Source organism: Phoca vitulina, unplaced genomic scaffold, assembly GCF_004348235.1.
Source record: "Phoca vitulina isolate PV1807 unplaced genomic scaffold, GSC_HSeal_1.0 scaffold19, whole genome shotgun sequence".
Classification (NCBI taxonomy): domain Eukaryota; kingdom Metazoa; phylum Chordata; class Mammalia; order Carnivora; family Phocidae; genus Phoca; species Phoca vitulina.
Window position 1 is genome coordinate 7647388 of NW_022589722.1, and position 26725 is coordinate 7674112.

Below are 26725 nucleotides of genomic sequence, written 5' to 3' on the forward strand. Positions count from 1 at the left end.
AGAACTATTTCTAAGTCTTCAGGGCAATTTCCCGTTGCTGGGGAGCTGTTAGCATCATGAGACAAAGCTGAGGAATCGGGGGAGGCTCTGGAGGAATGGAAGGTGCACCTGCCCTCCACAGCCCCATAGTACAGAACAAAAGCATCATCACTGATAGTTAATAATAATATTATTAATATATACAATAAATATAATGATTATAAATGTAATGCTTATAACATGTAATAATTATAATACATAATAATAATTATAATACATAATAATAATACATAATCGTAATAATAAAGGTGAAAAGGTGATTCCTTCTCTAGCCCTGGCGATGGCCACGCACTGTGCTGCCTGCTGGTCATCTATGATCTCTTTGTTTTTACAATCCCCCTGTGAGATCTGACATGATCCTCATTTTTCAGGAGCTTAGACAAATGAGGCAACTTGCTGGAAGATATGGTCATTCAGGGCAGACACAGTCCTGTCTGGAGCTGACGTGCATTCTCCTACTCTGTTCTGATCTAAACAGCGTGGTTGGAGAACTGAAATCTGGGTCATGCTATGGGCTGCCTGGACCTGGGGGATGAAGGCAGTGGGATGAATTTACCCTCCGTACAACGTGGGGCTGCATGTTGTGGTGGCAAACACTGATGGGAGTCCGTCAGTGCTCCTAGTTAGGAAGAGACAGAGAAAGAGGCTGGGAACTTCATGCGAGGTCTGTTTGTGTGTTTCAACTAAACAAAGGCTAAGGGCTCTACCTACCATAGACTGAGTGTTCGAGAAACGCCAGATGTTATTCTGAGCACTTTGTGCAGATTAGCTCATCAAAACCCCTCAGCAACCTGACAAGATAGTCGCTCTTGTTCTCCGCATTTCACAGATGAGGCTTAGGGAGCTTACGTAAATTTCCCAAGATTCCACAGACATTGGCTGCCCAGCCCAGTGCTATGGCCCCCAAGACAGATTTATGAGAAGAATGCTTTTTGTCTGGGGCCCTGAATTCCTTTCACTGTTCCCCTAAACACATTGGATTCTTATTATAAAACAAAAACGGGTTCCATTGATCTGGACTCATCCATGAAAAGGCCTTTTTGTCCAATCTTTCTTGACAGAGATGTTCTTTTCTTCCCAAATGCACCTAAAAAAATAAAGCCAATTAGGAGATGAAAGAAAAACTTAGAGCTACTTTGAGAATCATCAAATATCTTCTCTTTTCTGAGGCCTTTCAAAACTCTAAAAGCTTCCAATTATCCCTGCCTGTATCTTACTAAATAGTTTACCACTGATGCTTCTTGCCTGATCGTTATTTTTGGGGGGGGGGCGGGAAATCGGATATTTTTATACTTACCCTGAATACCAGTGAGTGCTGGCAGACAGAGCTGTCCCCTGAGGCATGGAAATCTGGGGCAATGGCCTGTGCTTTGAGGAAATCCATTCCTGGAGCTCCCAGCCACCCTAGCTGGAGTGCAGCTGCCAGTGAATCAGCATGGGAATCAGCCACGAAGCCCACAGATGAAGGCCCCCCAGCCCGCCACCCCCCACAGGCCTCTTCTTTCCACTGGTTCCACCCCCAGCCTTTCTGCACCTGCAGTCTCTGCTTCCTTCTCCATCGTTTCCAGCCTTGATGAGAACCACAGCTGTTTTGAGTTGGGTGGAGGTGATCTAGTACCTTCCACCATTGCCCAAAAGAGAAAAAATCTGGGATACAGAGAAGGGAAGGTGGTCCCTCAGCAAGTCTTGAAGCCTGACTCCTAGAGCTCCATCCACCCCGCACCCGTGTGCTCACTTTCGTGACCTGCCATCTGTCTGTAGGGAAGTGGGAAAGATCGTGTCTGGCAGAATTCCTGTGAGGAATGAGCCCTGAATGTTTTCAGAAGAAATAATTTTGATAAAACTGTTAGTGTGGGCAGACGAGAACCCCACGAACATGGTCAGACTTTAAAAGACAAGCACAAATCTCTAAGCATGAAGCTGGGAGAGAAGGGCGGGGAAGTTCAGGGGTAAGAGAGAGAAAGAGCTCTCTTTTCAGAGAAGAGAATGGAACCAGAAAAATGGTGGAGCTGTGGGCTGTGTATTTGACCCCCTCCCCACAACCCAAAATCTTCAGTAAAATAAATGTTAAATAATAATTCATAATTCAAAAAATTTTTGGCATGAGTGGGTTTACAGTGGAAACCAACATAGGAAACCAACCAAGGAACTTAGCTTGGCATTTGGCCCATGCTGTTCAAGAAAGAAGCAGTATGGGTACCAACAGGAGTCCAGGGGCCAGAGGAAACCATTGGAATCCCAGTGTCCCTCTGAGAGTGTGGGAATATCTACAGGAGGGCTTTGGACTTCCCTGGGCCATTTAGCCCATTGTATCCAGATCTCCAAAATGCAAGGGCTGACATCTGGGCATGAAGATAGATGCAGCTATCTTTGGGGAAGCAGGGGCAGCCTCTACAGTATGCCTTGGTCCACTTGGTCCTCACTTCAGGGCCATGAGACAAAGGATTTAACCTGGACCTAGACTGAGCATGAGAGTGGAAAAGAGGCAATAGCCTACAGCAGGAGAAATATTTAGTTAAGGGTAGGACCCTTTTACACCTCAACCCAGGTGTGAGTAGGTGGGAGAAGGGAAGAGGGAGAGAACACACCCCTTTCTTGATGGCACCTATGTGCAGAGTAGCCAGAGACTTGGCTCCATGCGTCCTGTGTCACCAAAGGCCAGGGCCCCTCCGTTCAAGAGAGTATCACATTCAAAGAAACAGTCCAGCTGATGAAACAAATGGAAGAACTATTCTCATGTTTACTTGTATTTCTCAAATACCTTTTATGGAAATCGAGTGTATAACCCATAGCAGTACTTACTAAGATACCTTTTCCTGTCTGCCCAGCTCCCGCACGCCCTGCAACGACCTCTTGATCCAATCTCTCTCTATTGAAAATTGTCTTTGTCTTATCCCTCCCCTCCCCGCTCTCTGCTCTGTATGATGGAGATCAATTTAGCCTCTTTGACCTGTGTTTTCATTTTCTCTTCTTTACCCTGATTCTCAGCAACAAAGGAGACTCAAGGAACTGCCCTAATGAGCAAAAGTCCTTCCTTTCCCTTTCACCCTCCAGAGTGCATTCTCAGTTGTCCTAACTGTAAATCACAATGATGGGAGCAGAGCTGGCGAAACCAGAAATCTCCCCCAAGGGCCGGGAAGAAGGAAAAAGCTATGGGCAAAACAAAACTCAAGTGAGAAGGGAGAACAAAGCTGGAGCGTGTATATTAATACATCTCATCACGGCCACCGATGGAACATTCATTCTCTAGGAGATTTCACAGGTTTCAAACTTTTCCTGTGCCTCAAAATCTTGATACTTTTCCCTGATTAGGAGGATTGGGTGGTGGTGTCCCGTGGGGTGCTGATGACGTGCCTTGGTCACCATTACTGGGTAGGCAAGACAGCTGAACGAGGATTCTGTCATTTCTTTAATCAGAAAGTAACAATGTCAGTCTGTAATATTTGATAATACTTCTTAACCACCATTTCCAGCCCTGAATTTGGCACTGGTGGATAGATACTTACTAAAGACAGTTTACTATGGAATTTTCAAAACCAAAGTGTAGGCCACGGCTTCTAACCTTTCCCAGCCAACTCACAGGTATGTCATGGAATTACTGAATAAAGTCTCTAAGAGTTTCTTGTGTCCAGACTTCGCAATGCCTTAAGAGGAGAAGCGATATTCTAATACGTCTGCTTTTGTCTTCCACAGTGGTGTGAGCAAAATGAACAGTGCGGACGGCTTCACCTGCCTGAGCTCTGGGTGGCCCCACTGCACAGGCTGACTTGGTACCCCTTGTTACTGAAGAATATCTGGGAACAGAGTAGAGACTCTCCAGAGAAAATCATGATCTATGCCATTAAGGAAAAGGTGGAAAAGTCACTCAGTAAGTCCCTGAGATAGGTGACCCAGAGCTCCAGCGTAAGCTTCCTCAAAGAGATGGAGGGCCCTATGGCTGCTGGGAACCACTGGGGCTTCCATCCTAGAAGGTAATTCCATTAACTTGAGGTCATGGCTCTCAGAAACATGGATTCGAGTTTGAGTGCATTGTAAATCAAACACACAAAACAATGGGCTCCAGTCACTTCCTGGCCAACCCTATGAGAACTCTAACACCAAGTGTGTGCAGGACGTGGCTTTGTCTCCACGGCGTTCAGAAGTGAGTTCAGGCAGGAAAAGACCTACTTCCCAGAAGATTGAAGGCACTTTGTTTTTAACGTCCATACTGAACCCACACACAAAGCAAATGGGGGTAAACACCACAGGGAGGCTTTCCGGAAGATAAATTACCATTCATCATCTTTTTTTTTTCTTTTCTTGGTCACTGAAATCCAGGGCCAATGTAAAATTATGCCAATTGCAATCTCAAGAACTGAAATTTGGAAATAGGAACTAAGCAAGCCCTATGACAACTTAAGTTAATTTGTGGAGCTTGTATAATTAAATTCAAATAAAGAAAGCCATGACATATGCCCATAAACCAAGATTTCCTGGGAAGCATCCAAAGGGAACAACTCAAATTGATTATCAGCTGTACAGAAATAATTTTTTTTTGCAAATTCAGAAGTAAAATGACCATTCAGTTGGGAGTTTCCTTCCTATTTTTCCAATTTTTTGTTCAAATTCTGAAATGACCCAAGGAACTAGAATTGAGCTTATTAACGAACAAGACAAAAACTCAAACACAGATTTTTTAAAACTTTGAAAGTCATTTTGGAGATTATGACTCATTTTGATAGGTCTGTGAGGAAGACAACAGCATCTCTTCTGGAGATTTCTCAATAAAATGTGGATCTTCGTCATTGAGGGAAGAGATTCCTGTGGGCTTCCTGTAAGTCTATGAGCTTAAAGATGACAAATTCTCAAGAATCCCACCCACCATGTGATTCTATGGGTCTATGACTTGCCCTCCATATTTCCAAAAATTATTTCAAAACCTCAATAGTAATATGTTATTTTAAAATGTTGGAAAATTAATACAAATCTTCAGAAGAGAAAATGAGTTCTTCTCAAAAAACAGTAATCATTCTTATCATGAAGGGGATGTAGGTCTTATGACTAGTGTAAAAAAGATGTTTGTCCTTGTTCATCTGATCTGTTTCCCCTCTAATTAAAGGCTGTATGGCTTAGGGAATAAGATAAAGCTACCAAAGGCTTTATTAGTATTATTGAAATAAAAATGCACAATACATTTCCAACTTAACTGAATTACATTAGTTAAGCTTCATTTTTCTCTGCAAGAGGCTGATTTCAAATGAGATTTTCTAAGACATTGAAACAGTAAGCAATATGTTAAATGAACCTAAGATACGGTTTGGCTCCAAAGGCAGCCAGTGTCTCTAAATGATTCCTGTGGATCTTGGTTAAATTTTATGCTGTAATGTCACATGCATTTAAGACTACACTGATTAGGTGTCTCGTTTTTCAAGGGATCTTGAAAGAAAAGTGGCTTGACAATTTCCAAAAATGTAGACATCTACAGGAGACTACAGTGTGGCTTCCACTTTGGGATAGAGATAAAAGATTTTTCATTCCAGAGGTACACAAAGGATCAATTAGGACTCATGTCCTTTTCCAGAAGTTTGGCATTTAGATGGAAATTAACACCCTAGTCTTAGAAAGTCCCCAGCTGTCCACGTGAATAGGAAATCTAGTTTTATGAGCAAGAAGTGAAGCCTTTGTCCACGTGGTGTTGTATGTGGGAGGCTGACATCCTCAGCCATTCTCGGGGATGGCCCTTCTGAGCGGTTTTCCATTCTGTCCCATTCCCATGTCCGTCTTCCAGAATTTCCAAGTGTTGCAAACCTTCTAGACAAAATGCATTGCCCCAGCTCCTGGAATATGTTCTCTTTCCATTACTAACAATATCTCTGTGATTTTCTCCCTTGTTTGGCAAGTGCCTGAAATGTATTTTTAAAGAACACACGGCAGAAAACATCTTGTTACCAACCAACAGACACCTTCTCTATGAAGAAAAATTAACTCTTGCAGGTAAATTACTGCTTCCTTTAAAAACTCAACATCTTTGCTACCTTGTAACTTGTCCAATCATTGCGAATGGAAGTGTGGGAGGGATGGTTGTTGCTTCTCTATGGCCAAGGCAATGCAAGCTGTGAATCAGAGCCTCCTAGGGACTCGCACAGACTCTACGGAACTAGGCACAGGCCCTCCATTTTCTCTCTGTGAAATGAGATAACCATGTCTATCCCACAAGGTTGTTGATTAAATAATAGACACGAAGAGCTTAGCACATGGTTTGGAATAGAGTAAACACTCAACGTCCCCTGTTGTCATCATGGCTTTACTCCTCCAGCGGGCAGGGCCACCATCCCGTCAGTGTGGATGGGGACCCTGTTATGTAATACACGTTGTGCTCGGTGGGTACCATTGGAGGATGTAAAGTACTTGTTCTGCAGAATCTTTTCCCTCTAGCTGGGAATATCTGCCATAGTGAGCAGACCTGCAGTATAAGTCCAGAAAAGCAAAGAGTCTGTGAAGCTGGAGGACCTGAGCAAGGCTTCATGTGGTCCATGGGGCTGCAGATGAGCTTGGGGGCATAGAAAGGATGGAGGTCCCTGGAAGGACAGGAGGGACAACCTCCCAGATGAAGAGCCTAGCAGGAGGAAAGGCTTGGCGGCAGAAGCCACCCAAGAATGTAAGTTCTAGCAGCATAGTGGTTCGGAGGGCGAGCTCCCCCCACCCACTCCCACCCCAGACCGCCAGGCTCACTTCCTGGCTCAGCCTCCTCTACCTGTGTGCCCGTAGGCCCCTAACAGCAATCCTGCCACACTGCAGTTTCCTCCCTTTGTTGTGAGGATTCAATGAGCTAATGAAAGAATGGCTGGCACTGAGTCAGTGCTCAGTAAATACTATCATGATCAGAAACGGCTGCCAGGCTGAAATAAGATTTGCAGCCATTCACTTATTCATTTCTGCACAAACTCTTGATTGGTCACCCGCTGTGTGGGAAGCCTTGTGGGACATGAAGTTGTCTATTTACGGTAGTGTGATCCAGTGGGGCGGTGCTGGGCAATAATTCCTTATTGAATACACATTGCTGAGAATCTGCTATATTTTAAGTAGAGCAACAAGATGTCAGGTTGGGACACAATACCCACCCGGCAACCGCCGATTAGGAAGGATAGACATGCCCAGGATGTACATTGAGGGGCTACTGCATGCATTTTCTCCTTCCAGTAAATTATGCAGAGAAGTTAATCCCATGGTATCGGTGAAGACTCTGAGGCTCGGGGAGGTTCTGTGATCGTGCTCAAGTTCACCTGGCACATTAAACGGCCAGACCAGAGCAGACCCACGCCAGGCCACCTCAGCCGAGGAGGCTTCCAGAATCCCAGCCACGGCCTCGGAAGCCAAACTGAGGGACCCAGCCAGGAAACTGCTGACAACAAGAAGTCGTTGAGCTCTTGGACAAGACTGTAATAGGTTTCAAATGCTGTTGAAGAAAGAGTTATCAGAAGCAAAGCACAAAGAGGTGCAGAGGAGAGAACCAAGGTTGAGAGACCAGCCGGAAGCTCCTCAGTGAAGCAGGGTGAGGTGAGAAGAGCCTGGGCCTGGGCTTCTCAACTGTTCTTAACCTGGAGGCCAGGCCCTGCCCACTTCCATTTGAAAAGATGACAGTTTTAATTCTCTTTGATGTTAGTTACACTTCAAAAACAATTACACATCGTGACAAAACCAAATCAAAGTAATGAAGCAACTCGGTTCTCAAGCTGCCTTCTCTTCCAAAACTGACCTCTACCTGGAATTATCAGAGATTTTGATTCGTCCCTTCCATCTATCTACCCACTTCCCAACACGGCGAGGCACGCTGGCCTAGCCTAAACCGTTCGACACAGCATAAATAGAAAAAGACAAATGTGAAAGATATTTCAAAGGCAAAGGCAGGAGGACTTCAGGATTGATAAAGTGGATAAAGAGAAAATGAGTCGAAGACGCCCCCAAGTGTCCTAATCTATGTGCCTGAAAGGTTGGTTGAGCAACACTGAGGGTGACGGAGAGAGTGGGTCAGGGGGTCAAATTTAGGGTTCGGGGGTGGGCATGATAAGTCATGTGGAAGCTGGATAAACACGCCCATGACCATCTCTCAGTGAAAAGCCATGTCAGATGTGCGTTCACACGTCACGTGGGATCGGGGTGCTTGTCATGGAAGCGTGGGTGGGAGGCTGGCTCTGCCATCCCTGGGGAATTACTTTTTCTGCATGGTCTAAAATGAGTCACAGTGTGTCTACATGCTAGCAGGTGGGAAAAGGAAGAGGGGACAGATCAGAGCCCTGCTGTTTAAGGATATGACCCAGAAGTTGCCCACTTTTGTTCATATCCATCAGTCAGGTTTAGTCTCTTGGCCATATTTAGCTACCAGGGAAGCTGGGAGATGGAGTATTTGTTGGAAGGTGGACATGTAGCCACTAAAACTCAGAAATTCCATTACTACAAAGGCGGGGTGAATGGCTTTTAAGGGACAGCCAGCAAGCTGTCTTTGCCACAGCCTGATCTGCAAACAGAAAATTTTCTAGTAGTGATGGAATACAATTTAAAAAAAATATATTCAAGGACAATTCAAGATTGGATAAAATATGGGATATCTCTGCCTTGCAAATATAGAATCCTTCCTCTATTAAAAGAGGGGAGGAAATAAAAATGAATCCTTACTATTTTGTACATTGACTTAACCTTAGCCACACAGTTTCCTGGGGTTACAGTATATGAGAAAGAACTTCTAGAAAAATATTAATTAATTTACTGATTTTTCTTATATTTACTTTAAACTTCTGCCACACTCACCTCTGAATGGACTATCTATTCCTCTGAAATCATTGCCATTTAACCACTTCTGTTTCTAATTTCTAAGGGATAGAGTAGAATAGGGAGGGGATTCTTCATTCTACTATTTAATTTCTCTTCTACTACTATCCCCTTCTTAGGGAGAAGTATAAAAGCCCATTTGCCTTAAGTAACTATGAAAAGTGATATCACAAAAGTTTGTAAATATAAAGCTACATGATGAATATTTACATATGTATAGACACACTACGAAACTTGGGAAGGAAGTCACTTTAATGACTGTCTTAATCAGCTAGCGCTGTCATAATAACATACCAGAGACTAGGCCACTTAAAGAACAGAATTTTATTTCTCACAGTTCCAGAGGCTGAAAGTCCATGACCAAGTTGCCAACTGATTAGGTTTCTGGTGAGGGCTGTCTTCTCAGCTTGCAGATGACCTCCTTCTCAGCATCCCCCCGTGTGTATCCTCTAATGATGGCACTAATCCTACTGGATCAGGGCTCCACTCTTATGCCTTCATTTAATCTTACTTACGTACTCCTAATATAGCCACATTGGAGGTTAGGGCTTCGACATAGGAGTTTGGGGGGCGGGAGACACAATTCAGTTCACAGCAATAACAACATGCCTTTTTTCCTAGTCACATGTATCTTTGCCAGTGACCGCCCAGATGAGTCAAAAGGCAAAAATACTGCAAGTTCCATTAGTCAATAGATGTGTCCTAGGCTTAGCTGAAACCATTGCAAATACCATCCAGGTTATCTTAGATCCACATGAAATGCATCACAAATACAATGTCTTTAAAGTTGGAAGCATGGGCTCACATCAAGTCTCTGCTTTAGGGAGAAATCAACTCAACAGTAATGCAGTTTTCTGATCCACATGATTGGAGCTTCCTAAGGTGTATCCCTGGTATGCCCTAACACCCACCCTGTCTTGTTTTCTAAGGGATTCTTTGATTTAAAAAACACCTTCTGCTTACTATTTCCAGCCCCAACTTCACCTTCTTTTTTTCCTCAGAAAGCACAAGATTCCTAGATGTTTATCTGTTTCTCTCTGATGATTTCCTCTTAGTTACAAAAACTAAGCACCACAAAAAGGTAAAATGCTGTTATTTCTAAATAAGTCTGCTAAATAAGGTTAGAAATATTTCTAAATAAGTTGCATTAAAAATATAAAAGATTGTTATACATCAGATTGGATTTCACCCTCTAAAAAATGGAGGCATTATGGAATAGTGGCTTTTTTATAGTCCTATAGCTCTGAACTGAAAAACAATAGCAAAAGCAAGTTACCTTTCTTAAGGATGTCAGAGAATGTATACATTCTTAGAATGACTTAGTCTGGGGATGGCTGGGTGGCTCAGGCGATTAAGCATCTGCCTTCGGCTCAGGTCATGATCTCAGGGTCCTGGGATCCAGTCCCGCATCGGGCTCCCTGCTCAGTGGGGAGCCTGCTTCTCCCTCTGCCCCTCCCCACTGCTCGTGCACTCTCTCTCTCTCTCTCTCTGTCTCTCTCTCTGACAAATAAATAAATGAAATCTTAAAAAAAAAAAAAAAAAGAATGACTTGGTCTGTATACTTGTAAGTCCCAAAAGCCTGGATTTTCCCCTGACCTGCCTAAGCAAATGAAACCACACTGCTGTCTTCCATGTTGGTCTTTGTCCACCACCCATGGCGTGTTGCTGGTGTCGTGGTGAGCATCACTGGCTTCCAGATAGCCCACCACAGCCAAGGCAGCCAGCGAGCAGGGGGCCCTCTAAGCTGTCTGCTCTCATGTGTCGAGGTGATCTTCACCCCTCATTCTGACTCGAAAGCTCACATCATTCCTGAGAAATGACAATTTGGGAGCCCTGAGCTCTCAGTGTCCACCTCGGCAGAAACCAACCACTGTTGGAGCTGGCAAAATGGACAAAATGAGTCAACTGGGGGCTAAAGCCACAAAATCTCTTCTGAGAACAGGGATTTTTCCCACTACTTCAGTATTAATGTTTCCATCATGGTTGTTGTTACCACACATCAAGCCATGGGGTCTCGTGGTCCACTCAAGGCTTTCTGTCTGATCTCCTCCTTCACAGTGTGCTCCCTGAATGACATGTGCAGAGTGGCAGCAGGAGCAGGGGACTCCCCCAATGCTCTCGGGCACCTGCCCTCAGAGCAGGGAGGGGGAGCTGCAGTGGGTCTCAGGTCCTCAGAGATAGCTGATGTTGTTTCATTCCACTTCTTTACCAAATGACTCAGCCTTACACCGATGTCAGATCATGAACTTGACATTTCACATCTTTTAATAACCGAAGCTTCTAGATGGCATGTTGGTTAGTTGAGCTAAATCATTTAAGGATCTTTAAGCAATACAATAGATACCCATTAATCCATCTGTGAATAGTTGATCGGTGGGTGGGAAGGGCATGGGTGCTGCAGAATATTAAGAGTCACAGTTTGGAAAGTTGGATGGCCTTCTATTTTAAGCTATCCAGACTAGCATGTCTGAACAACTTAAGCTCTGAAAAATCACCATCCCCTTCGAAAACTGTGATGCCAACACAGTTTGCCTTCACTTCAAATAGTGGCACAAATCAGAGCATGAGAATTAATGGCAGCCCATAGGAACCATATTAGAAGGTAATATGCCAGTTTCATGTTTCATAACTTGATTCCAAAATAAGGAATGTTATCTGTTTAAATTCCTATTTTGTTTCCTCTTTGCTATTTGATGCACATTATATGTCATGCAAATCACAGTCTTTGACACTTTTTTAAAAAATTGAGCATCTTATATTCAGCGTCTTAAATCATTCAATTATTACAAATTATAAGCATGGAATCTATTTAGAGTTTAATGTTAGATTCTATGGCCAGAGCTGACCAAGATGAGGCTCTGATTCATCTAAAAGTACTAGAGAGAGATACTGGAAATGAACATCTTCCCAGTGATGTGATGGAGACTTAAATGTTTCCCCGTTGTGGACGTCACCCATTATTTATTCAGACCACTGAACTTGGGAATCAGGAACACTAAGTACTTTAACTTTAAATCACTATTTATTGGAGGGAAATGCTTTTCAAGATCCAGAGAGAATAGTTGGCTGGAGTTCAAGCAACTGTTTCTAACAGTCAATTTGGTTAAGGATGCACATTAGGTATGTGCATCAGTATTGGCTTCCTGTTTGCCGCATCATTTTCTTCTTTACTTTCAGAAACGTGGATGCTCGACACTGGTTTCCTGTGTCCTTCACTCATTCCTGAGCTGCAAACAGTAATACAAGAGGGTGGTTCGTGTACAGTACTTGATCAGCCCATTGCACTAGACAGATTGGTGGTCAAAGTATTGATCCACTCCACGCGTCAGGTATGTGTTTATTTTCATCATTCGGCTTATCTGTTTGCCATCACAGAGTTTTATATTGGCCTTTTTTTTTGGTAATAAGACATGAATTCAGTTTAAATCTTCATAAAATAACAATGCTGCTTTCCTATGTGGCTATCGCTCACTCTACAAATTAGTTCTGGAAAAATGTTGGGCTTGGTTTCTAATGCTTGGATAACCCAGCTCTGCCACTTGCTAGTTGTGTGACATAACGCAAGGTGTATGAATTTTCTCAGCCACAGGTTTCTCTTGGTAAAAGAGGAATATCTACCTCAGTGGGTCGTCAGGAGATTGAAAGGAAATAATGCTTGTAAAGCACTCAGTAAACTATTATCAGTATTATGATATCATTACTAGTACTATTGCAATTGGTAAAGCACTGGTAAACCAAGCCTAAGATATTATAATAGCTCCATGGAAAGAAATATGTCAGGAATGAATAAATAAATATATATATACACATTCATGTATACACGTATGTGTCAGAAATACATTATCATCTCATTCACTTACCAAGCATTCCCTGAGTGTCTCCTGAGAACCAGGCTCTGGACACCCTGGAGTTACAAAGACAGCTAAGAAACAGCCCTTGTTTGGGGGGAACCCTCAGAGCAATCAAAAATCAATAGTAAATCCTGTTGTGAAAGCCCTGGGACTCTGGGGACTTGAAGGACATTTCAGTTTCCTCAGTGCTGGGTGAATGGCCTCAGTGTGCAGAAGGAAACAGCAAGTCTTTCTGCCCTGGGTATAGACACCTAGGAGACCAGATGAAGCACGGGGAGGTTTGGGGGGGTGAGGCAGGAGACCACCTTCCTGTCCTAAGGGAAGAGCAGGAAAAAAGGGAGCACTACCTATGCCCTCAATTCCCAACACAGTGGCCAAGCCCAGAGCTTCAGTGAGTAGCATGGGCCCACCCTGAACATGGTGGAGCAATATTTCACATTGAATGAATGGATACACACATGGATAATAATACTAATAGCAAACATTGACATAGTTATGTTATATGACCAAGGTATATATTTAAATGCTTTACATGTTAACTCATGAATGGAAGCAAACTCTCCCCAAGAGCAGAAAGGCTCCACCAAGGCAAACCTGCATCCAGAACCCTAGCCTTCTGCCCTCTGTCTTTTCTTTCCACTTCCACTAAGATGTGCTGAAACGACGTGGTCAGGCCGAAAGGCCGCATATCTGAATTGGTTGGAACCACTTGCAGTCTATATAGACCAAAGTGTGCCTAAGCCAGAGGACGTTTCTAGAGAAAGCCTAAAAAGCGGCATCTCAGCCCCTGGGAGTGCACTGCCCCCCAGCCTCATCCCTGCCCCCGTCCCTGTGGGAGCTGCTGCCCTGCTCAGTGGATGGCAGAGCAGTGTAGACGGGCAGAGACTCAGTATGGGAGGCCCAGACATACTTTTGTTCGTTTGCTCAGTTTACTTTTTCATGGGGGAAATGTCATTAGCAGAGGCTATCTTAGGGCAGGAAATTTTTCTCTCACTACAGTGGCCATAGTAATAAGATGATAAACGCCCTTGAGGGGAGGAAGCCGTCAGAACCACAGGGGAAGAGCAGAAGCAGCTTGGGCTGAGGGCTCAGGTTAGCAACGGCCCTGCCATCTTTAAGAACTCGACTTCCTGGGAGATCTCACGTCACTGGATTACCTGGAGAGATGCATGTTTTTTCTCTTCTAGTCTTCTTTTTTTTTTTTTTTTAATAAAAACAGTATCTTCTTTAAAGCTATATGTCCACCATTTTTTGTTATTTTCTGATTTGCTACTACCATCTTGTTTTATATACATATATTTTTTTTCCTCATTCCCCTCATCTAATTATTTTGACTGTTGAGATAACAGGTGCATGAACCGAAATAGCTGTCAAGTGGAAAAGAATAAAGGGTGAAAAAAGAAGAGATGGTGCTTTGGAGTGATTGACAACCTAGTTTCAAATCCTGGCTATGTCATTTACAAGCTGGGTGACCTTGGAAAAACTAAATCTGTGTCCTCATTCATAAGTAGGAACTAGAGGACTTAGTCAGTTGCTGTGTGCTTTAAATGATACAAAAAGGAGGAAAAAAACAACGCAGTGTCCAGTACATATTAAGGCCTTAATAAGTGGTGTCAGTTATTGTAATTATTATATTGGAATGTCAGGCAAGAAAAAGGGCAATTCTTGACCATATATTTTCTCTCCTCATTTTATTTTACACGCCTAGCTGGACCAGTTCCTTTTGCTTATAAAGTCCCCTTGTACCCATATTACAAATCAAACAGATGAGGGATGCCTTGAATAATTGAGAACTGCAGTTGTAATTTTTGAGGAAAATGGATTCCAAAATCCAGCCAAGAACAACAACAACCTGATCTGTGAAGCCTCACTTGCTACGGGGAATTTATAAGGAGAAAAATCAGGGAGTAAAACAAACCCAGTCAGATCTTTTTTCCAGAAAGTCATTTTAATAGTCCTCTCATCTCAGAGAAGCTGGACGGAATTTCATGACCTTAACAGATTTCGTTGTGGTAGAATTTAGGAATTAGGAGGTTTAGAGTGCTTTGAGTATTACCTGTGATACTAGAATAGTTCTCACAGTTAAGAAAATAAAAGTCTTGTAATCACTTTGATTCTGAAATGAGGCCCAACCTACCGCCATGAGTCTGAGTTAAACCCACACATTTCATCGAATACAAATAATGACAGTGGACAAGCATCAGCATAAGGATCAGCCAGGAGTAAGAGTCCTGAGTGCCTCCTCCACTCTTAAGTACTCCTTGATATGACCAGAAGACGAGCCTGAGTTGGTTTTCTGTGTGTTCCTAGACATAAGTAACGGCATAGCCTGCAGAATTTTACTCCCTGTGTGGTATTAATAATTCAAGGAAGAAGCTTTCCTTTTAAAAGCTCCTGCTACATTTAAAAAAAAGGGGGTGGGGTGCCCAGGTGGCTCAGTCGCTTAAGCTTCCACCTTCAGTTCAGGTCATGATCCCAGGGTCCTGGGATCGAGTCCCGCATCAGGCTCCCTGCTCAGCGGGGGGAGTCTGCTTCTCCCTCTGTCTGCCGCTCCCCCTGCTTGTGCTCACGCTTTCTTTCTCTGTCAAATAGATAAATAAAATCTTTTTTTTTTTAAAAAAAAGGAACTGCTTTCCCGGTATCTCCTATAGTTTCTTTAAGAGACCAGCTAGGAAATGACAGAACAGACTGCTTCTTTTTCTTTTTTTTTTTTTTAAAGATTTTATTTATTTGAGAGAGAGAATGAGATAGAGAGAGAGAGCATGAGAGGGGGGAGGGTCAGAGGGCGAAGCAGGCTCCCTGCTGAGCAGGGAGCCCGATGCGGGACTCGATCCTGGGACTCCAGGATCATGACCTGAGCCGAAGGCAGTCGCTTAACCAACTGAGCCACCCAGGCGCCCAGACTGCTTCTTTTTCAAGTGCACAAACCACACCAACACTTCTTTTTGTTTGTTTCACATTTCACATAGTTTGGTAGAGGCTGAATTTTGAGTCAATTTTTTGGCCTGTTGTGAAGCGCTCAGATTTGGTATTTTTGCTACATCTTAATTTGTTTATAACCCTTGTTTTGCTGTGATTTCACTTTAAATTCAAAAGTAACATTTTAAAAAGGAGTGGTGGAAGTCAAAGAAACAATATTCTTTTCCATATTTTTATTGTCTATATTTTATATACATACTATCCACCTAACATGCTAGATTTCTTCTAGAAGTTGCCCATTTTCCATCAGGTAAGCCATAATTGCATTTCATCAAGCCCCACTTGTTGTTAGGTAAGGAAAAAAGGGTTTTCACATTTAAGTGGGCTCTATTTGGACATAGTAGTGAAGTCTTGATCTTGGAATCCGATTTTTTTTTTTTTTTTTTTTTTGTAATCTACATAAACCTCCCACATTCATTAAAAACAAATACTCTAGGGCACCTGGTTGGCTCAGTTGGTTAAGCGACTGCCTACTGCTCAGGTCATGATCCTGGAGTCCCAGGATCGAGTTCCGCATCGGCCTCCCTGCTCAGCAGGGAGTCTGCTTCTCCCTCCGACCCTCCTCCTCCCATGCTCTCTCTCTCTTTCTCTCAAATAAATAAAATCTTAAAAAAAAAAAAACCAAATACTCTAGGTTCTTGTACTGAGAAACTGTTTGGATTTCATATTAAGTGATTTGTCTTTGTAATCTTTTTCTAGCGTTCAGGCTGAGAAATGCTTTCCTTGTACAACATGGAAACAGGTCTTGACAGCGTAGAGTAGCGTTCTTATTACAAGCCCGAACGGAAAACATCAAAGTATCTATTTCGGTTTTATAGGGTTTGATTCTTCAGGCTTGACATAAGGAAAAATCTCACTCCAACCCTCTTAAGTAATGGGAAATGGGAAATTTTGTGTATTTCCTTCCCTGGCTCTGGGAAGGGCAGAAGTTAAGAGAGGAAGGATGTAGACATCTAGTCCATATCATGCTGAGAAATGTCAGGAGTTGACCATTTCCCTACACTCTCACAGCTGGCACAGCCACCTTCATTTTCTCCTGGACCAGAAGCTCGAGTGCTGCCTCTGAGTTCTGCAGCTTATATAAAACAATGGGGGAAAGAACTGCTTTTGGATTGCATGATTGACTTTTAAGGGGTTCCAATCATTTTTCAAAGTATTGGTATGCAAATAATGTAATGTCAGCTTAAATGAGGGGCTGCTGGCAGTAATGAACCACCTTTGAAAATATGCCAGTGTTTAAAAAAAAGAAAATATGCCAGTGTTGATACAGCTATGGAGGGGAAGAGCAGTTGCCTGACTCTGGTTTCTCTATCTTAGAAGTTTCCATTTTTGTCTTTCTCCAGGAAGGTTTACATCATAGCAGCAACATGGCCCAACAATTAATGCAAGTATTGCATTACTCTCAGTAACTCAACTTCCTGGGTCAGCTCCTCAGTCTGTTTTTCAAATTATGCCACTATTTCCATACGAAATGGAAATTCAAGAAATTGAACTTTCAAACTATTTATATTCTGTTTTTCAAATTACGCCACTTGTTAAGAACTATCTCCATACAAAATGGAAATTCAAGAAATTGAAAATTTCAATATTCTCGGTGTTCATTTTTCTAATTAGTCATCATTGACTATTATGGTTCCTTGATTACTCCTGTTTTCCCAACTTCCATACCATACTCATTTAATCCATTGCACTTTCATGGATGATTAGAGATACTTTATGATATTAGATTTTAGAAAGAAAATGGGAAATATGCAAATGTTTCATTAGTCTTCAGTTTTAAAGAGCAAGTCAGTAAGTAAAAGGAAAATATTAGTCCAAATACGTGAAAAATTGTCAACATCCTCTCTCTCTCTCTCTCTCTATATATATATATTTTTTTTTTTTTTAACAGGAAACATGGATGGCACAAATAACAGCAGCGGTCTCTTGCTTCACCAAGAATCAGGAAACCAAGAATATATCTTTATTTACATTGTCTGCAGAATCCTCTGAAATTTAGGGAACTAAAACGAGTGGTGCATCTTTTTAGACATTAGGGATTGAGAGACTCTTTCATTCAAACTTTTGTTAACACTTAGTGATGAGCTAGGAGGAAATGTGTTTTTAAAGGAGGTCCAGAATTTGAGCCAAGAAAATTCTCACTATAGAGGAATAATGACTGCAACAAATTTGAACTCTGAGGAATTTTTTGGCAGGTATATACTGTTATCTAGACTACCTTATAATGTTTTGGTAGGACCTGCAAGAGGTGTAAGTGAAGAATGGTGCTCTTGTAATTTGTAAAGGGTGAAAGGTCAGATGAATGGAGTGTCAGGAGGAAAGCAATGTCCCCTGTTGTGCTCAGTATGAGTTCTAGCATCTCACTTTGGTATGTCGATAATGAAAACAGATTTCCTACATGGTTTGTAAACCAGTCTTACTGCTTTAGAGTCCTACCTCACATGCAATGATAATTGTGATATACACTTTGCTCTTCTAACAGATTAAGTAATCAATAAAGTCTATATTTAATAGTTTTTAAATTCCTATTTGCCGACAGTTTGCTTATCTCAGGTATATTTCATAATACCCTAACTTAGAAGTAGAAAATCCTAGAGACTAAATTCCCTTAAGGAAAAAAAAAAGTATCTGTTCCAGTCACCAGTTAACAGTTTTACAAGGGAGATTTTCATAGAAATAGTTAAGATTTAATAGAAATAGTCTTTCATTTTTTGAAGAATGATGAAGTTTGTCATAAAACCACTTTCTGGTTTTGAGTGCTATGTGTGTGTGTGTGTGTGTGTGTGTGTGTGTTAGCACAGTAAAGTTTATTTGGCAGGAAGGACCTGAAATGTCACTGGAATTTTTACGAAGGAAGGCAGTTTGAATTATTATACTGTCATGGTAGAATATACTATCAACTGCATTTAAAAAACTAGTTCTTAATAGTCAGATTATATCAAAAGGAAATCCACAAATTTTAATTTCAGGATTGGTAACTTTTGCAATTTCCAAAACGGAAGTATTAAATTTATCAATTTGGGCTTGAAGATAAGTTGGAGGATGGGATAGACAGGACGATGCTTGAGGAAGTCATGTGCAGCACAGTTAATTCTTTGAGGAAAACACAGATTTCACCATGTAAACCAGGCAGGACAGACAAGTGCAGCATAAAGGCTCTTGTACAAGGGCCAAGTACTATTAGAATGGAGGGTCACAGTCTCTGTATAATAATCTCAGATATTTATCAAGAACAAGTAGAAATGAGAGGAAAATCTGGAAAACAATAACTACTGTTAATGTCTAAGAATAAACGAGGAAAAAAAGAAACGGGCAAAGAACAGGGACTAGACTTCAAGTGAGTTCCTAGAGATGGCACCCAGATGGGATTGAAAGCAATTATGTCCAGGAGAAGATAATACAGATTCATGCAAGAGAAGACTTAGGAAGAAATTTCTGGCCAAAAAATAATATACATAATTTTTAGAAAAAAATCAACATCCTTTTGCAGGAATTTTTAGATATAAGCCAAGCGAAGAGGAGGGCAATGGACTGGAACTAGGCAATCTCTCGGGATTCCTTTCTAAAGTCCCATGAGTCCAATAAGTATTTATATGTATAAAGAACTAATTTCACCCTTAAATCTCATTCAAGGGAGAGAAAGACTGAGTAAAGTAGCGTCAAGATGTAAAACAGCTTAAGAATACGCTATATACAAAGAAATATTAGACACTCCTGGTCCATCACAGCACTATTCACAATAGCCAAGAAGTGGAAGAAACCTAATGTCCATCAAAGGATGAACAGATAAAGAAAATATGGTACATACATACAATGGAATACTGTTTCAACCTTTAGAAAGAAGATATTCTGCAATTTGCTATAATATAGATGAACCTTGGACATTATGCTAAGGGAAATAAGCCAGTCACAGAAAGACAAATTGTGTGATTCCACTGACATGAGGTAATTGAAAGTAGTCAAATTCATAGAATCAGAGTAGAACAGTGGTTTCCAAGAGAGGGGGAAATGGGGAGTTACCAAGCAATGGCATAAAATTTCAGTTAAGTGAGATGAGGAGGCTTTAGAGGTCTGCTGTACTATACACTTAAAAAGCTGTTAAGCGTTCTTACCACAATAAAATTTAAAAAAGAATACGCTATATATTTAAACTGAAATTCTATAAAGCTCATAAAAGAACATATCTAATATATAATCTAGTAAGTCCTTAAGGATATTCACATTAAACCTTTCAGAAGCAAGCACACATTAGAGTAAAATGAAAAAACACTTCAGGAACTTTGGTTCCCAGGAAAAACACAGTAAAAAACGATGGCTTACTGAGCCGTCAGAAAAGTATCTTTAAATGCTCACCTGAGAAACAAACAGGGTTTTAGAGGGGAAGGGGGTGGGGGAATGGGTTAGCCCGGTGATGGGTATTAAGGAGGGCACGTACTGCATGGAGCACTGGGTGTTATACGAAAACAATGGATCGTGGATCACCACAACAAAAACTAATGATGTATTGTATGGTGACTAACATAACATAATAAAATTTTAAAAATAAATAAATAAATAAATGCTCACCTGGGTACTAAACTTAGATAAACAATGAAAGAAGGAATTACTTCAATATTGTTTAATATTTCTTTGTAGTTGTTAATTTTCCACAATAATGAATGGAATGAAAAGGGAATGTCTTAAGCAAAATGGCTTTAGTAATTTCTCTTGATATTATGAACTTAATTACTATTCTAAGTTAAACATCAAAGCTTACCCCATCTACATCCAAGTAGAAAGTTCTAACATTCTGTAAATATATACAAAATGGTTACTATTTTGTACTTTTTTTAAATAGGCAAAATAATTTACAGTCACAGAATACATCTACTAGAAAGAAATGGTTTTTTAATATCATCTTTAACAAATTAAAAAAAAAACAAAAGCAACAATAAGGATCCTTCCATTGTTCTTTATACAGATTTAAATGCTGTTGTGTAATTTATCAGTTACATTTATAATCAATAACCATCCACTCACTGAGTTTAGAAATTACAGTATTTACTGAGCTAAACTCTCTCACAAAATAAGGCACAACTACATGATCACAAGTAGTAAACACAATACAAATAATGAATCCAAAACCTAAATGAGAAAATATTCATGCAAAAGTTTCTATAGAAACTATGAATATATGATCCAGTTCAAAGAAGTACAGAATGTCATATACATAACTGCATCATGTTACAATAAATTCATTACTTCTACACGGAAAGAACTTAGCTATTTCCAATTCTTTTTTATACAATTTTACATAAATTTAGTAAGTTTATGCACAATATTCACATCTGCAACAATAACAAATTGATCATTAAAATTCAGGCAAAGGGCAATTAGGACACGATAATGTGTGGCACATTATAATTACAGAATACCATTCATCAAGTTCATGTCTAGGAATACTAAATTGATGGCACATTTAAATCTTATGGATCAAATCATCCATGGTTTTATAGCCAAAGTGCATTAAAAAAAAATTGCTATAGTCAAACAGGTCTTGAATATCAAAATATATGATAATCTGCTCTCCACTTAAAAGCTAAACATTTTTATGCAAATGCAAAGTTAAAAAAAAAGTGGCTTCCAAGTTCTCAAAACTATAAAATAATCTTAAAGCCTTTCTAAGACAGATGGGAAACTAACAAATTTGGCAGTTACTATTTAACATTACTGTGAGGAAACTATTAAACTAGCTAATTCCACATTAAGAGGTAGTTGAACAAAATGTTATTTGTACACTGCATTGAGGTCTTTGTGTTTGTTTCCCTCTTTTTTCTTCAAAATGAACTAATCCTATACCAGCAGCTTTGTCTTCTTCCCAGTAAAGAAAATCTGTAGGTATAGTTTACTGTACACTAACCCAGCAAGATTTGAATTCACATTTCTGTGCTGGGGTTTGGGATTTACTAACACATGATGCCAACAGACTTTGCATTAGAGCCAAGAGCTCAGACGTGCCAGTTACAATTCACTGACAAATAATACCAGCAAACACCTAAAATGTAGAGACAGTAAGAACTCAGAAGATGGCTTTTTAATTAAAAGAAAAAGAAAATCCTTTCTGTTTCCAAAACACCTTAAATTAGTGAGAGTTAATAAGCAAAAAAAAAAGTTTCATGTCTAATATGATTAGTATAGTAGCCTACGCTAAATTGTTCAGGATCTATGAAATGAGATCAGCTAGATGAAAACTAGAAAATGACTCAAACACATATGATTTTATTTGTTGTCCTCCCCACAATTTTGGGGGAATCTGTGGGTGGGGGGACAAGACAGGAAAAAGCCTTCAGGGAACCCAATTAGGAAATGAAGTGAACAAATATTCGAATCTAGAATCCTCATGAAGTTTTATGATCTTTAAAAAAGAAAAAAAAAAATATGGTGCTATGAATATCTATTTTTCCAACGTAGAAAGTTTCTAAGTTTCACACTAAGTTTCTTATGTGTTAAAGTATAGAATTAAGAGTATTTGAAGAGTATATGAAAACGCTTAAATAATTTTAGCTCAATTTATATTATCCAACTATTATTTTTAATAAAGAATCATTGTAGTTCTTCTTTATACAAGCTCAAGGATATATGTTTATCTAAATCGAGGGACTCAATCAGGGTCCTTAATAGCTACTGACAACAGGATTTACTTAAATGGGTTTTTTTTAAATAATTAAATGAATATACGACAATCTCTTTTATTCATAGATGTTACAGGTAAAGCATAAACATAACTTTATTTCAGCATGATATCTGAAAGCAAGTGTGTATGATAAACCATTGCAAATGAAATATTAAGTCCCATCCTTCCCTGCTACTATTACCAAATGATTACACTGCACAAATGGATAACCTTATATTTTTTTCTCTAGAAAGAATAAACCAATATTAATGACCTCTCTACAGATGTTTTCCAATTTGCCAAATTAATAAGACCATGATAAATTAAAGTTCAATTCCATTGTTCAGCAAACAAATAAGCTAACTTTTAATTATCCTTAATTAGCCATTCCATTTCAGTTCTGATTATAACTTTGGGATTCCCAAATACATTTGTTTTTGGCGGTATTCTCCTCTCCAGCTGTTACTTCAAAGTAATTTCATATCAGTATTTTTGCGAAGTAAAAAGATTTACCAGCTGATATGGAACCCCAAATTCACAACTATTTTAAATTTAAGTCAAGTTCACAACTTTCAAAAATGTTTCCCTATTAGGTAAGAAGAAAATATAAAGTAGACTATTTAATGTCTCCTTACCGTTTGTATTTGTTTTCACAGATAAGACTAGAGCGATATCAGTTACTGGCTTTAAGATGCAAAATAATAAAACAATAGTGAAGCTGAGCTATGCTTGGAAAGGGTAAGTCAAAAAAAGGGAAAAAATAGATCCATTAAAAAAGCAAACTCAGATTCCCAAAGATGCAGGAGAGACAATATGAGGGTATAATATAAAGGCTAATCTCAGAAAACTTCCCACTTGCAAGAAACTGAGACAAGAACCATTATACAATTTCTATTATTCATCCTCCATCTGGGGGTGAGGGTGAGAAGTTTTATAGAATTCTTAATTGAGAATATGTGAGAGTTTAAAAATGAGATAGAAAAAGACAAAGAAAAAGAAAAATTAACCCTAATCTTTAAAATACAACCCCAGGATAACCATAAAGTGAGCAAACTGATTTTACAGAGATTTTCATAAAATCTACCCAAGAGAATTTAATCAATATTGTTAAAACAAAAACCATGTTCAAATTCATGGTTAATACACATTTCAACATAAACTGTATTTAGAACACTTGAGCAGTAAATTTATAACATAACAATGCAATTGAGCTATGGACCTATATATAAGGAAAAAAAGTTTTATAGTTCTGTGCATGACTTCACGAAGAGTATTTAATATAATTAATGTGCTATTGTGCAACATATATCACCCATGTACATTTTTGTATACTAAATTTGGGAGAAAGAAGTAAGCTATGGAAGTGTATTCATGTCATTTGTGAACAATGAAATAATATTTAAAAAAATACATTGCTATTTTCTGTCCAAAGTTTATTTACATTTCATTGGCTAATTCTAAACTTGGCATGAAAGCTGTTCCAGGGGTTAAATGGAAAAAAGTAATTAAAGATGAGCCCAAGTCTCACAAAAATAGAAGAGTTTTACTTGATATTGATAACATTCCAAAATATATGAATTCTAATTTGGTCTAATATTGCAACCACTGTCCAAATCAAATAGTAGTCCAAGACCTCTATTAAGTGCATTTATTAAAAATCTAATGTTAGTGTAATACTACTCCGACGTTGTGGTAACCCATTATCCTTGCAAGTCATTGAAACATGCATCACAGACACGAACAGGCTTCTTGGAAGAAGGAGTTAAGGCATTTTTGGCTGAACACTCAGCACAGAAGATATTTCCACACTGTCTGCAGTGATGCTGTAAATGAGAAAAATTAAACAATTTCAAGCATAAAAACAGTAACAAAAGCATTATGAGACTAGAAGAATACTGCAGACTACACTGTGAAGGTATACTAACTTTCAAGTGATTAGTGTATTATTTAATAATATAATATTTCAATACATCAATTTAATCCCTTAGTTAATCCCTATTTACTAGATACTGTGCTAAACATTTTATATGGAATTTATCATGGAATTCTCAAAAGAACCTTAAGAGGCATCTAAAAAGTGATAATAAAACACCTCATTCTACCAGGTGAAAACCATTCCTATTTGCCAAGTGTTTTCAGGCATAATTTCGTCAATAGGAATATAAACCTGAAAGATCACATGGTATTATTTAGAATAAATTTTTTTTAATCTCTACTTTTTTTTAAAAGAACCCAATGATGACTAAAACATGAGTTTAATACTGGCCCACTGGTTCAGAAAATGATTATTCCAGAGAGCAACTCAACAGGAAGGCAACGACTAAATTTAAAACTAAAACTCAAACACATACGCTGACCAGAAACTAGACTGCATAAAATTTAATGATTCTATACAGCTGTAAAATTTCAATAAATAGAAAATGTTTTTAATCTGTCAAATGCAAGATTCTGTTGATGGTTAAAACATTCACTGATACTGAGAAATAAAATCCAGAACCACAGCAATATGAACAAAATCATTTACCCGTCTCACTGTTACTGAAAAGCCTTTCCCACAAGCCATACAGTTTTGCACTTCATTGTCTTCAGCCCATTTCCTATTTAACGCTTGCGTGTGTTTGATCTGTTTAAAAAAAAACAAGTGCCCAGGCATTATAATATTCAACATTTTGAAGAACGATGCGTAATTTCTAATTTGGTGCCCAAGTTTTATAAAATTTTGACTTATAAGCACCATGGGCTAAAACTTTAAAAATCAGAAATACTTTGGTCATTTTCCACTATCAAAAGTTGCTACATTCTTAAGTCTGAATGACAAAAATAAATAAAGTAAATCAAATTTTAGTCCTCAAAGACATTGGTCATTTCTAATCTTTAGTGATTTCCTATCCATTCTAACCTTAATGATCAATCCTTTCTGGGCACCAAGCCGATCACTTCTTTTACAAATAGTGACTCAACTATTCCTTGGTGCTTCTGAATTTTCCCAGTACTGACAATTCATGAATGACAGGGCTTTCTAACTAATCCCAGGGGTCTCTCAGACAAATTCTGTATCGCTTGAACTTAACTACCCATAACACCTACAATACCGCTACACAGAAAGTCACCATTCAAAAGTATTTATTAAATATCGGAGATATTTTTAAAGATTGAAAATATGCTTTTCACTAAAAGTTAATTCTGGACTGAAAAGCAGCCTCACGTTACCAGATGACCTACTTGAAGGGACTGATTTTCTCTGCCCAGCTCCTGCACTGCTGCAGTGGTATTATCCAGCTTTCTCTGCAATTCTAGGACTTTGGTTTGAAGCTTTTCTATTTCACCTTCTCCTTTAAGACATCTAGAATAGATTGCAAAGACATTATTTTTTTTTTAATGATAAAGATCCTTCTAGAACATAGATAATAAACTACTTCAGTAACTTCAAATATAATACATGAATTTCAACTATCTGATTATTTTAAGAGTTAGTTTTTAAATGGTTACATAAATACCTATAGGACCCACATATTTTTCTCAAGACTTCTATTTAAAAAAATGTGAAAAAAAACATCTTTTCGTCACTTAGAATAGAAATAAACTGATTTGACTAGACATCAATCACCTTTCTAGTAGTGCTCTCCTTTCATCCTGATGATTCTGAACTGTGGCTTCTAATACTGCAATTTCACCCCGTAAGTCATCCGTCTGTTTCTCGAGCTCACTGACTCTCCGCTGACTGGACTGCCACTCCTTCTTTACAGTGCCTAAGTTTTCATTTAATGCTGTAATCTGCATGGTAAGTTTAGCTTCATTTTCTTCATGCTTCTTCATTCCTATTTCTTTTTCTTTTATTTCAGAATGCTGAGAAAAGGAAGAACAGTGAGGAAAAAACCTATTACAAAAGTAATGCAAAATAAATTTAATTAGCTATTGAATTTAAAGTATTGGCAACATAAATAGTATTACTTCTTCGGAAAGAAGGCAGGAGAATGTATTTCATTTTACACTAATAAAATTGATTCCAAAAACATCTGTGTAATCTGAACTGGCTCAAAGGCTATTATGCTGAAATGATGGTCACCAAGCCTCTTATAACACCAATTAACATAAAGCAATGTGAGATTTTCCTTTTCTCACTAGAGCAGGGGAACAACACATAGTTAGGGATAGCAAGGTGTCCTGGACACAAAGCTGGCATTTTCCGTCTCAAAATCCACATGCATCTTTTTCTCGATCAACCTGCCAAAAACTGAACAAAACAAAAACAAAAAACAAACAAAAAAAATACAAACCCTTCAAATCACTGTGTGAACGTGAAATTGCAAATCTTCAACTAAAACATACAGCACTCAAGTTATGTGGGGCTATTTGGATTTAATTCAATAGAGGAAAGCCAGATGCTTCCCATTTTGGC

General features: G+C 39.3%; 1 protein-coding gene across 1 annotated transcript in view; it reads right to left on the reverse strand.

The window, feature by feature from the left end:
• Nucleotides 1–20240: 20240 nt before the first annotated feature.
• The window catches only part of EEA1 (early endosome antigen 1), a 127406-nt gene continuing 120921 nt past the window's right edge, over nt 20241–26725 (reverse strand). The window contains exons 26-29 of the mRNA XM_032416188.1: nt 25934–26172; nt 25549–25669; nt 24851–24949; nt 20241–24149 (exon numbers count right to left, since the gene is read on the reverse strand). Coding sequence (XP_032272079.1) covers nt 24027–24149; nt 24851–24949; nt 25549–25669; nt 25934–26172 — 582 coding nt within the window. The 3' untranslated portion in view covers nt 20241–24026. The remainder of the gene's footprint in view (nt 24150–24850; nt 24950–25548; nt 25670–25933; nt 26173–26725) is intronic.